The sequence below is a fragment of the Carcharhinus amblyrhynchos genome, chromosome 5 (assembly GCF_965287045.1).
Source record: "Carcharhinus amblyrhynchos chromosome 5, sCarAmb.v2.hapA, whole genome shotgun sequence".
Taxonomy (NCBI): Eukaryota; Metazoa; Chordata; class Chondrichthyes; order Carcharhiniformes; family Carcharhinidae; genus Carcharhinus; species Carcharhinus amblyrhynchos.
The window spans coordinates 95,007,432-95,020,376 of record NC_137328.1 but is presented as its reverse complement, the minus strand read 5'-3'; the positions used below and the strand labels follow the sequence as shown (position 1 = coordinate 95,020,376).

At 38.7% G+C, this 12,945-nt stretch overlaps 1 protein-coding gene across 4 annotated transcripts in view; it reads left to right on the top strand.

The window, feature by feature from the left end:
- The window catches only part of LOC145343190 (zinc finger FYVE domain-containing protein 16-like), a 75,597-nt gene that overhangs the window by 40,597 nt on the left and 22,055 nt on the right, over positions 1–12,945 (top strand). For 2 of the 4 annotated variants that reach the window (XM_080189213.1, XM_080189210.1), the window contains 5 exons: positions 1,350–1,516; positions 1,735–1,984; positions 5,091–5,216; positions 8,506–8,661; positions 9,459–9,683. In XM_080189213.1, the coding sequence (XP_080045339.1) occupies positions 1,350–1,516; positions 1,735–1,984; positions 5,091–5,216; positions 8,506–8,661; positions 9,459–9,683 (924 nt within the window). The remainder of the gene's footprint in view (positions 1–1,349; positions 1,517–1,734; positions 1,985–5,090; positions 5,217–8,505; positions 8,662–9,458; positions 9,684–12,945) is intronic. The other 2 variants (XM_080189212.1, XM_080189211.1) reach the window with 2 other exon arrangements.

Here is a 12,945-nt window from a genome sequence, read left to right as displayed (position 1 = left end):
CCAGGATCACATTTCTCTTCAGACTTCCATGTGCTGCCATTACAGCACGTCACCTGCTGTTCAATATGTATCAGACCTTATTTATCTGATCAGTTAATTTTTAATTGTATCAGTTATTTTAGTTAGATTTGGTTTATCTAATTTGGTAAAGTAAAAGTGAAGTATTTTCTCTTCCATCCCGTTACACCTCATAACTAACTGAAGGGAATACGGACTGTTTATGCCACTAGCCCCCTAACTTAACTCTTTAGGTCATAGTATTATTTTGATGATCTTTGTTCCCCTTCCTAGGCCAATGTAATTTTTGAGCTTCGGTACGCATAACTGTATGTTATACTCCGGATGGGATCTGATTAGAGGATTGATACAACTGAAGATACACTTCAGTTGTATCAATCCTCTAATCAGCACCCTTACAATAAAGGCCAGTGATCCACAGTGGAGTCTCTTTGCGTCGTCCTGTGATATTGGCCTGAAGGTCACCAAATAAGGATCAGGCAAAGGCACCTTGACTGTTCTTAGATATATTTGTTAAGGGTTATACATTTTATGGTTAGTTTTTTGTTTGTAATTGATAAAAGTTATTGGTAATTTTCTTTCCATATATGTTAACTATATTCTTAAATCAGCTTTATTAGAGAAAAGCTCCCTAGTGGATCATTTCAATCAAAGCTGAGGTGAAACATATCATGCTTATCCTCACCAAATTCAAAGTGCAAAACTTATGATCCAGGTGGGTTCCATAAAACACTTTGGAATTTCTGACCTGAATTATAACACTGTCTAGCTGAAGTCACCTAGCAGTATAGATTGGGAATCAAACCTTCTGTTCTGCGATCTTAGTACTTCATGTTGGCCTTCACCCAAAAGACTATTCAGGAAATCTTTTAAGTTATTCTGTGAATGAAAATGTAATTTTTCTCTGTGGTCTTTATAAAATTGTGTCCAAAATTCTGCACGGTACTTCAAGTGTGATCTAACCAATTCTGAAACACAAACTATAATATCTTAATTGGCTGCATACAAAAGCTTATGCTAGTGAAATATCCATGTATGCATAAATTATATTTATTTATGTTTTGATCCATTGACTGTTGAACCAATTTGTATCAGAATGTCTATGTGAATCATTCCTCAGTTTAATGTTGAGCATGAAGCATTTTTATCACTCTTTATGCTATATTTGGATTGCTATTCTTTAATGCTGGCATCAGCACATTGCTTCTATGAAAATTTGCATCAGTTTTAAGTTGTGATCTAAAGAAAATAGAATTGATGCTGTAGTCCTAAAATGTTTGTAGCTCTTAGTGATAAATGTATTAATTTTATCAGGTTTTTTTTCTCCACAGGCATCTGTTCCAGAGAGCAGAAAAGGGTCTGGTTTGCAGATGGTATCCTGCCAAATGGAGAAGTGGCAGACACAACAACAATGACAGGAAGTTCAATAGTTGGAGTAGGCAAAAGAGCACCAGATGAAGTATGCCAGATGACTCCTCCCTCACAGGAACCAAAAATGGTATGAGTGAATGCCAAATTAATTCCTTTTAAAACAGCAAATCCAATTGTTAGTGTTAGAAATTTCTTAGCCTAAAACAGTGGCTAGTTATATGTCTTGCACCCTTTTATTGAGATAAACAAACAGCATTTATATAACACTTAAAAGAATTTAAAAATGTTTACAAAAGTTTGCAATTACTTTAAGCTTTAGAGGTCCTCTTTTTCCCCAATTTGCAGCCTTCGTCTTGTAGCACAGGAGATAAAATCCATTCTGATGTTACAAGTCAAGTTGATGCTTTGAGGACTGACTCAGCTCTAACAAAGACAATTTTAACAAGTCTTCAAGATGTCAAGTCTGACATTACTTGTCGAGCAGACTATAGAGCGCTGGCTAATGTTGGCAAGTCTGTTGCAAAAGTCATCAGCCTCATTCCAGATGACGAGCATGGTCTACCTCCCATTATTGTAGCAATAGGAGAACAAGAAGGTATTTGATAATGATATATAATATTTTCAATAAAGCTTTTTGTGCACATTTAAAAGGTAAAAGCATAAAGAAGATTGTATTATGTTTGTAATATAAGTAGAAATTAGAAAAAAACTTGCTATATCATGGTTCTTAAAAGTCTTAATGTGCTTTGCCTATATTGAATTGCTTTGAAGGATCAATCATTGATATGTAGTTGATAGTTGTAGCAATATGTACAGTAAGTTCAGACAAACTGATGAAATAATTGGCCAGTTAAACTTATTGATTGGCCTTTCATCAAGTCTTAACTTACCATAAAAAAAACTCTAGAATCAAAATGATACTTCCTTACATTTGTTGCAAATTTCACGTTTAAATGAGTCTACCTGATTTGTGGAATTATCTGAGTAAAGCAATAAGTAACAACCAATTAGGATGTGACCTGGGCTTCACGGTTTCAACCATTGATATTTTTAGAAATACCCTTAGTTTTGATATTCAGTGAGAAAGAAGAATGCACCACCTGTGGCTAACTTAAGAAATTAAAGATAGTATCAAATGGAAAGAAAAATCATCCACTTCCATTAAGATTAGTAGCAGATCAAAAGATTGAACAGGATGTTTAAAAAAAACCCAAATAATGACGAAAATAATATTGAGGGAGAAATATAAAGTTAGATTACAAACGTTCCTGCAGGTATTCAAAAAGGAGAAGAGTAACTCAAGTGGACGTTGACCCTCCATAGAATGGTCGGAATTAAAAATGGAAAAGAAGAAAATGGCAGCTGAATAGATATTTGGCATCCCTCTTCACTGTAGAGGATGCAACTCTTATCCCGTAAATAATTGAGTCAAGAGGTGAAAGGGAGGAACTTTAAAACAATTAAAAACATCATGGAAAGAGAACTAAGAAAATTATTAGAATGAAAAGCTGACAAGTCCCCAGGTTTCAATGGACTTCTTGCTACGGTCTTAAAAAAGTGGTAACTAAGATATTAGATACATTGGTTTTGATTTTTCAAAATTCCTTACGTTCTGGAAAGGTCCCATCACATTGGAAAAAGTAATTGCTCTATTCAAGAAAGGAGGGAGACAGAAGACAGGAAATCACAGGCCCCTTAGCTTAACATCTGTCATCAGGAAAATACTGGAATCTATTATTAAGAAGGTTACGTCTGGGCAGTTAGAAAATCTCAAAGCAACCAGGCAACATGGTTTTGTGAAAGGAAAATTGTGTTTGACTAACTTATTGAGGTTTTTTCGTGGAAGTAATGAGTAATGTGGGTAAATAGAACCTGTGTATGTGCGGTATTTAGATTTCTGGAATGCATTTGAGAGAATGCTACATCAAAGGTTACTACACAAAATAACTCATGCTGTAGCTGGTGGCATTTTAGCATGAAAAGATTAGTTAGCTGACAAGGAAGCATTGTAGGCATAAATGGGTCATCTTTGGATTGGCAAGATGTAACAAATGGAGTACCGCAGAAATCACTGCTGGGGCTTCAACTATTTACTGTTTGTATCAATGATTTGGATGAAGGGGCCAAATGAGTCGTTACTAAATTAAGTTGAAGCAAAGATAGATAGGAAAGTAAGTTGTGAAGAAGGCATCAGGCGTTAGCAAAGGGATATAGATAGGTTGAGAGTGGGCAAAATATTGTTAGATGGAGTATCTGCTTTGGCAGGAGGAACAGAAAAGCAACATTTTATTCAAATAGAGAGACATTGCAGGACTCTTAAGGTACAGTGGAATCTGGGTGTCCTGGTGCATGAATCACCAAGTTAGTATGCAGATACAATAAATCCTTAGGAAGGCAAATATAATGTTATTGTTTATTGCATGGGAATTGGAATATTAAAATAGGAAATTTTGCTACAATTGTACAGGGTTTTGGGGAGAACAGTTTTGGTCTCAAGTTCAGAGGTTTATTTGACTGTTTCCTGGGATGAGGGGGTTATCTTTAGTGTAAAGGTTAGACAAGCTGAACTTGTAACCGCTGAAGTTTAGAAGAACGAGAAGCAATCTTATTGAAACATAGAAGGTCCTCAGGGGGCTTGACAGAGTGGATTCTGAAAGGATGTTTCCCTTTGTGGGAGACACCAGAACTAAGGGACGAAGTTTAAAAATAAGGGGGGGTCTCAGTTCGTAGAATCTAGAACTCTGCAGTGCAGAGCATTCGACTTATCGAGTCTGCACTGACCACAATCGCACCCAGGCCATATCCCCATAATCCCATGCATTTAACCTAGCTGGTTCCCCTGATACTAAGGGGCAATTTGGCATGGCCAATCCACCTAACTTGCACATCTTTGGACCAAGGGAGAAAACTGGAGCACCTGGAGGAAACACATGCGGACGCAGGGCAAATGTGCAAAGCCCACACAGACAGTGATCCAAGCTGGGAATCGAACCCGGCTCCCTGGCGCTGAGGCAGCAGTGCTAACCACTGTGCCAACATGCCGTTAAGACAGAGGTGAAAATTTTTTACTCTTGAAGTTGAGAGCCAATGGAGTTCTCATCCCCAAAGAGTGGTGGAGGCAGGATCTTTGAAAATTTTTAAGGCTCAGATAGAAAGATTCTTATGGAACAAGGGATCAAAGGTTATGGGGGCTGGAAAGTCCAAATGAAGCTGCAATTGTATCAGCTGTGATTTTGATTGATGGAGAAGGCTAATGAGGCCAAATGGCCTCCTACTCCTAATTCCTTTGTTCATGTATATGTGCAATTTGTGTAAAACTCTTCAGACTGTCAGACTACAATTGTAATTTTACTTGTTAATTAAACATATTGTAAATATTGAGCTAAATTGGTGGTTTCTGTGTGGTAAAGCTATCACTTGTATGTCTGCTTGGCTCCATTGATAGAATGCTCAATTCTGAGTGTGAAGTTGAGGTCAATCCCCAAACCTGGAACTTGAAGCACAATCTAAACTGAAATACTTGACTGTTATTTCAATGTTAATTTGATTCTTTGAGATATAAAAGCAAAGTTTTTTTTGGTGGATGTTAAAACTGTAAGTGGGAAAATCTTAGAGTTAGTATTCTAGAAGGATGTGATCAAATGGACAAGTGTCATCTTTATTCACTTATGTTATTTAATTAACTTTCTCCTTAATTGGAGGTCCAGTAGTGGTGGACGAGCATCCAACTCAGGACCAAGCCATGTTGTTGCTAGAGGATGGTGGACCGAATCCCTTGACTTTTGTGTTAAATGCCAACCTCCTAGTAAATGTGAAACTTGTGAACTGTAAGTACACTCTCCATTTCATAAAGTTGTATGCTAGGTAGTCATTTGGATCTGAGGCTGTAGCTTCTATTTTCAGCTTGCTCTCTCAGGTCTTGCTTGTGCAGTTTTTCATTTCTTATTCTCAGTGCTTTGTTGCTCTATTCTCTACCTCAGTCCATGATCATGTTACTTGCATTTGAATATTACAATACTTATTTTAAAGTTTAAGCTTGATACCCCATTTTGTGACACTTATCACCAAAAAACCCTCTGTAAACATTATTTGATAGGTACTGTATGTTTGTTTATATCAATCTGGGACACACAGGCTGGACCAAATATATCTTGTGTGCTTCTTGGTGGGTTTTCAAAAGTTCTTTTTTTAAATCCCACAATCTCAAGTGTGTATTACCACTGGCACATCTGCCGTGACATGACTGAGCTAAGACAGTTCCAAACAAATGGAATATATTTAGCAAAGCTATACCTGATCAATATTATAAGCTAAATGATAAGCTAGTATAAATATGTTTTGGTCTATAAATCATTTAGAGAGATGAATTTTTACCTTGCAAACAAACAGTTCTGCTGTTGAGCTAATGAAATTAGTTTACGTCACTCCTGATTGTATCTCTCAGAACATTCCTCCTGTCGTTAATCAACAGTGTGAATCCGTTGATCAAAATCCTTTATCTGATTCTGTAATATACATTTGGTCTCAACTAATCTAGTAATTAGTTTACACAGAGATCAGTAGAGAATTTCGCATCCCTGCCATTAAACTACATCACGCATTAGGTGATTAACTCATTCAAGGAGTACAATAATATGTCCAGTACTGTAGAAATTTGCTTTGGTACAAAAGTTTAATGAACTCCTTCCTTGTGTATAATAGCACAATATTATACTTGTCCAGTTAATCAACTCACATCTGTTTATATCACTGGCATTTCTACTCTTTGGCTACTAGCTTAGGCTGGAGCTCCTCTCTCCTGCCCTCTGCCAAACCATTCATTACTCCTTGAGATTCACAATGAACTTTTCTGCACTACTAACTGCCTCATAATGCTCCTCTCTTTCCTGTCCCTGCCACTATTGCCTCCAACAAGTAGTGCAGGGACTCTGGGCTGCTTCTTTGCTAAGATTATGGTCATCTATTCAGCTGCTTCTGCTGCCTCCCTTTTAGGTTCTCCTTGAAACTGTCTCCTCATCTCCTATCTCTTCCTGTGCATTTGAATTCACTTGGTATACAGAAGTCACCACTTGCTCATTTGATCCCATTCGTATTAAACTACTTCTACCCTTTGCTTCCCTTGTCATTTTCTGAAGGGCCTGTCAAGGCACCTGCAACTGTCTCCTTTTGAACCCCAAATGTTGCCTATTTTACTTGCTGGGGTTACACTTCCCAGCCCCTTTCATGGTATCCTTACCAAGTCCACCTCTACTATAATGAGCTTTAATATTAAGCAATCCTCACCGTTTCTTGAACTTCCCTGCAGAATGTCTATTTATTCATGGGCAGATTATCCATAACTTTAGTGTGGGTGATTGTATTGACAACCAAAGTTTTGACTGAAACTTTGCTTACTGGTAGCAGCGCCCAGTCACTTACTGCTATATGTTCTAGGCAGAATTACCTACCCTGACCAAAGTACTTTGGTAGTGGTTAGTCAGTATCACCAAGTCACACCTTGGATTATCTCTTCGCGCCCCCCCACCCCTGACTTTGCCAAGCTCCAATTCAACTTTCTCCTAAGATACTTTCCCACTTTTCTTCCTTCACTCAACAGGGAGCGATTTCTCATCTACTGACTTCAGTTTCAGTTCCTATAGAAATATTTAGAACTTCTAATAGGAAATGGGACATTTGGCCCAACCAGTCTGAGTGGTGTTAATCCTCCATCTGAGCAAATCTCTCATCTGAATTGACTGTCCCCCAACATTCTCTAAACTTACACCTCCATATAATCTTTCTTATCCATTATCGTGGCCACCCTCAGTCTTGCCACGTGATAGCAGATGGTTACTGACAAAATTATCTCTGACCATTTCTTTATAACTGCACAGCCAAATTACCACCTTTTTAACCTTTGTCTCTCTATTTACCACAATATATCTGTGGCCATCAATTTGCTCATTCACACATTCACGTCATCTGTGCTCTTGGCCCTGCAGAATCTTTGCTGACTGCCATCCCTTGTTTGGCCATCAGGTGTGAGGGTACAAATGTAAGGGTACATGCAGCACAACTAAATATCCGTTAACTAATTGGCTGGGTCATAAGTGCTATCAACCCTTCCCCCTCCTCTGCCAAACCATTCATTACTCCTGGAGATCCACAATGAACTTTTCTGCACTACTAACTGCCTCATAAAGGTCCTCTCTCATATCCCTGCCACTCTTGCCTCCAACAACTAGTGCAGGGACTGTGAGCTGCTTCTTTGCTGTGATTATGATCATCTATTCAGCTGCTTCTGCTGCCTCTCTTTTAGGTTCTCCTTGAAACTATGTCTCTCTGTCTCCATTCTCTTCCTGGTGTTTTTGAATTAATTTGGTGTACAGAAGCTGCCACCTGCTCATTTGGTCCCATTCATATTAAACTACTGACTACCAAACTTCGCTACTGGCTCCCATGCTGTTTTTTTTAAAAAAAGGTTCTCTCTAATACTGTCCAGCATTTTCAAAATCACAATCATCACCTGCTGCTCAATAAAATGGTTCTTGACTTTTTCTGATCTGTTCAAATAATCACCCCATTTTCAACCACTTTACTTTCTCTTTGAATGTTTAGCTACTCCAATCTATGTCTAGTTTGCCTAAAATTCTGAACTCCCCAATGAGGTTTTCATTTTGTAAGGGCCCTAATCAAATTCAAACATCGCTTCCACTGTGACCATGTTGCATTACTTCACTTCAGTCTTTCATGGTCTAGCATGGTGTCACAGTGGTTAGCACTGCTGCATCACAGCACAAGGGACCCATGTTCAATTTCAGCTGTCTGTGTGGAGTTTGCATGTTCTCCCCATGTCTGTGTGGGTTTTGTCTGGGTTCTTTGGTTTCCTCCCACAGTCTAAGGACGCGACTAGCAACAATACTGGTACTGACCTCTAGTTGCTTCCTGCTATTCTGACAAGCTTGCCTCGTCTCAGTTTTCTCCCAGTGCTTCTTTCTGACATCTTTCTTTAGCTGACAATGTTTCTAACACTTAACAATGTGTTTATATCGGTTTGTCAGAAGTGTATTCCAACATGATTAATGGACTCAGTTTTCACAGAAATTTGCATTTTTCTTTGTTATCTCTGATTCCTAGATGCTGCAAATAAATGCTGGTGCTTTGTTTCCAATGGATTACATGGTGTGGGCCAGGCAGAAGTTGTCATTCTTTTAGTGTGTTTGCCTGATGAAAATACAATTCCCAAAGACATCTTTAACATTTTTATTACACTTTACCAGGATGCAACTAAAGGTATGACTATAATGCCCCATTATATAAATAATCAATGTACAAATTCCTGCAATAATATACCATTATTTACTTGATTATTGGATTTTGTAAGTGATATTTATAGCCAACTTAATTTGAAAAATATATTTATTACGGAGCTTCTGTAACAAACAAAGTTGTGAAGTTAATGTGAAAGTAACTTAGTTCAGGGCATATGAAAGTTGCGTTTTAAAGAAATAAACTGCTGCAATCCCAGTTTCAAGTTAAAATCTTCTAAAGAAATGTGTTTTCCCAAATTCTGTCTTTTCCCTCATCCTATTTATTCTCTTGATTTTAACCCTCATCCCTGCTTTCTAAGTCCAAGGGATGTAGAGCTGAAAGGTTTAGCCACCCATGCTAAAATTGCTCACGAGTCCAACATCATCCCAGAATGCAATGATAATTCCCAGTCAGTTCTCCATTCTAAGCCACTTTTCACCGTCTGCTCCATCTTCATCGCCAACAATAAAGTGGCTTATATTAATAATTTACACTCAAATATAGGGGCACATTGTAGGTGTCGAAATGTAGATTCCCTCCTACATTTGCCAGCCCCTGTACCTCTGTTTCCTCCTGTAAGATCCTCAAAATCTATCTCTGACCAAATGTTTAGTCATCTGACTTAAATATCTCTCGTGACTCAGTATAATACTTCTCTTAATGCTGCTGTGAGATATTTTATTACATTACAGGTACAGTAGAAGTATAAGTCGTAAATATTGCTTACTTTTAAGCCTTTTAAACCAAAACTTGCTAATTATTCCCTTTTGGTCAAACAGGAAAAACCATTGGAAACTTAGGAAATATTTCCTTCACTGAAAATTTTCTGGGGAGTAAAGATCATGGTGGATTTCTATTCATTGTACCCACTGTCCAGTCACTAGCAGATGTACTGCTTCCAAGTAGTCCATTTTTATTTGGAATCCTCATTCAGAAACTAGAAGTACCTTGGGCAAAGGTCTTTCCAATACGACTCATGCTAAGGTTGGGTGCAGAATATAATGGTGAGTTTTTACTGGTTTGGAAATAACTTGTGAACTAATCCTGATATTTATGTACATGCCTGGAATTTGATGCAATGGTTAATGACAGTAGTGCATTGTCCCTTTTGACCATAGATTGACTACATATTCAATTTGTGTATTCACCTCTACTTATAACTCAGGTGAAGCAGATCTGGTATTGAATTTTAGATTGTTGAAATGAACACATAGCAAAGTGAGACCAACTGATGTAATGAAGATAATTAAATTGCAGTTATGGATGGATTTCACAGAAGGTTAGTTTTAAAAAAAGGCTAGCAAAATCAAACACAGGTTTTCCTTTAAATTTTGAAAAATCATTGAAAATTGGAATAATGCCCATATGTTGTATTGCAGATAATAGAACATTAATGAAACATGGCAAAGTACAGATCTGGAAAAGACTGCAATAATTCTGGTTCAGCGGAAAAACTAATGTGCCCCCAAATACATATACCTATCTCTACAACTCCTGGGGCAGCTCACTCCACACATACACCATCTCCTTCAAATAGTTAAATTTAAGTGTCTGTATTGGAGCAGTTTGGATGGGCTGAACCAATCCACTTCTGTTCTTCCATCATTCTCAAGTTTGTGACCATTATGAATACATTACTGGGTTCAATTGATTTATTCCCTTAAGAGTCTTCCCTTCTCAAAAACAAATTATCTTCAACTTCCTGAGATCACTGATGGCTTCAACAGCTATTTTTGCACTATTGTCAAAGTCAAAATTTCTTTGGATATCCAAATTGAGTACAGCAATCCTAGGTTGTGATTATATACATTCTAATTCCTAACATTTGTACTTCATGCCTTCAGCTGTACATAGAAACATTAGGGGAGGCTTTGGCCTAATGGTATTATTGCTAGACTATTAATCCAGAAACTGAGCTAATTTTCTGCTGATGACACAAAGGTTGGAGGTGTTTTGGATAGTGTGGAGGGATGTCAGAAGTTGCAGCGAGACGTTGATAGGATGCAAGACTGGGCAGAGAAGTGGCAGATGGAGTTCAACCCAGATAAGTGTGAAGTGGTTCGTTTTGGCAGGTCAAATAGGATGGCAGAATATAATAATGGTAGGACTGTTGGCAGTGTGGAAGATCAGAAGGATCTTGGGGTCCGAGTTCATAAGATGCTCAAAGCAGCTGTGCAGGTTGAAGCTGTGGTTAAGAATGTGTATGGTGTACTGGCCTTCATCAATGGAGGAATTAAGTTTAGGAGTTGAGAGATAATGCTGCAGCTATACAGGACCCTGGTCAGACTCCACTTGGAGTACTGTGCTCAGTTCTGGTCGCCTCATTACAGGAAGGATGTGGAAGCCATAGAAAGGGTGCAGAGGAGATTTACAAGGATGTTGCCTGGATTGGGGAGCATGCCTTATGAGGATAGGTTGAAGGAGCTCGGCCTTTTCTTCTTGAAGAGACGAAGGATGAGGGGTGACCTGATAGAGGTATATAAGTTGCTGAGAGTTTTGATCGAGTGAATAGTCAGAAGGCCTTTTCCCAGGGCTGAAATGATTGCCACAAGAGGACACAGGTTTAAGGTCCTGGGGAGTAGGTACAGAGGAAATGTCAGGGGTAAGTTTTTCACTCAGAGACTGGTGGGTGAGTGGAATGGGCTACTGGCAATGGTGGTGGAGGCGGATTCAATAAGGTCTTTTAAGAGACTTTTAGATAAGTACATGGAACTTAGTAAGATAGAGGGTTATAGGTAAGCCTAGTAATCTCTAAGGTAGGGACATGTTCGGTACAACTTTGTGGACCGAAGGGCCTGTATTGTGCTGTAGTTTTTCTATGTTTCTATTAATATTTTAGAAGGGGCATTGGATAATCCAGGGATATATAGTCCAGTGAAATCAACAGTAGGTGAAGTATGTGAAGCATCCTGGAAAAAGGGTTTGATTTGATTTATTATTGTCACATGTATTAACATACAATGAAAAGTATTGTTTCTTGCGCGCATTACAGACAAAGTATAGCGTCGTAGAGAAGGAAATGGGAGAGTGCAGAATGTGGTGTTACAGTCATAGCGAAGGTGTAGAGAAGATCTACTTAACGCAACATAAGTCCATTCACAAGTCTAACAGCAGCAGGGAAGAAGCTAGTCTTGAGTCAGTTGGTACGTGACCTCAGACTTTTGTATCTTTTTCCTGAAGGAAGAAGGTGGAAGCGTGTGACTGGGATGCATGGGGTCCTTAACTATGCTGGCTGCTTTGAGGCAGCGGGAAGCATAGACAGTGGATTAGAGGCTGGTTTGCTTGATGGATTGGGCTACGTTCACAGCCTTTTGTAGTTCTTTGTGGTCTTGGGCAGAACAGGAACCAAACCAAGCTATAGTTGTAAGGGGGAGTTGTTATGGACTGGGAATGAAGTCTTGTCTAACAAGTTTACTTGGAGGAACCAATGGACCTTTTGGGAAACAAATTTCATGTCTGCAATTTAGGAAGATTTCAGCTTTTAATATGACATGCAAGAAGTAAGTCAACAAGGGAGAAAGGTGCTGAAATAGAATGAAATATTCTGCGGTGCATTGATATTGGCTAAGCCAGAGAAAGCAAAGCATGATTATGAATATAACTACTTTGACGTGACAAGTATTTTCTTCCGAGTTACCAGAAATATCTGTGCCAGGATTCTGTGGATTGTATAGATCTGATTGGGACCAAGGGACAGGACCAAAGTTGATCAAATTTGTAGATTCTATCAAATTTGGGGCAGGCGTTCAAACAGCAAGAACTTGCATCTTAATGATTATGGTTCCTTTTGCAAAAAGAACTGAAGGAATAGGTAAACCACAGACAATAGGATTTAGATATTATACTTGTATCTAGAGTAGGGAAAAGGGATTTTTTTGCAAACATAGCAAAAGTGGCTGTAGGTGCAGAAGAATAAAGAATGCAGCAAAAAATGATTTTGGAGTTATTGGTGAACAGCTGGCTGATATCTGCGATTATGAAAGCTAACCAAATTTGAGCTGAAGGCATTCAGTACAAATCTTGGGAATTAAGAACATAAGAACATAAGAAATAGGAGCCGGAGTAGGCCATCCAGCCCTTTGAGCCTGCCCCGCCATTCAGTAAGATCATGGCTGATCTGTCGTGTCTCAGTTCCACATTCCCGCCCTCTCCCCATAACCCTTAATCCCCTCACTTATCAAAAACCCATCAACCCGCGTCTTAAAAATATTTAGCGAGGCAGCCTCCACCACTTTAACGGGCAGAGAATTCCAGAGATTCACCACC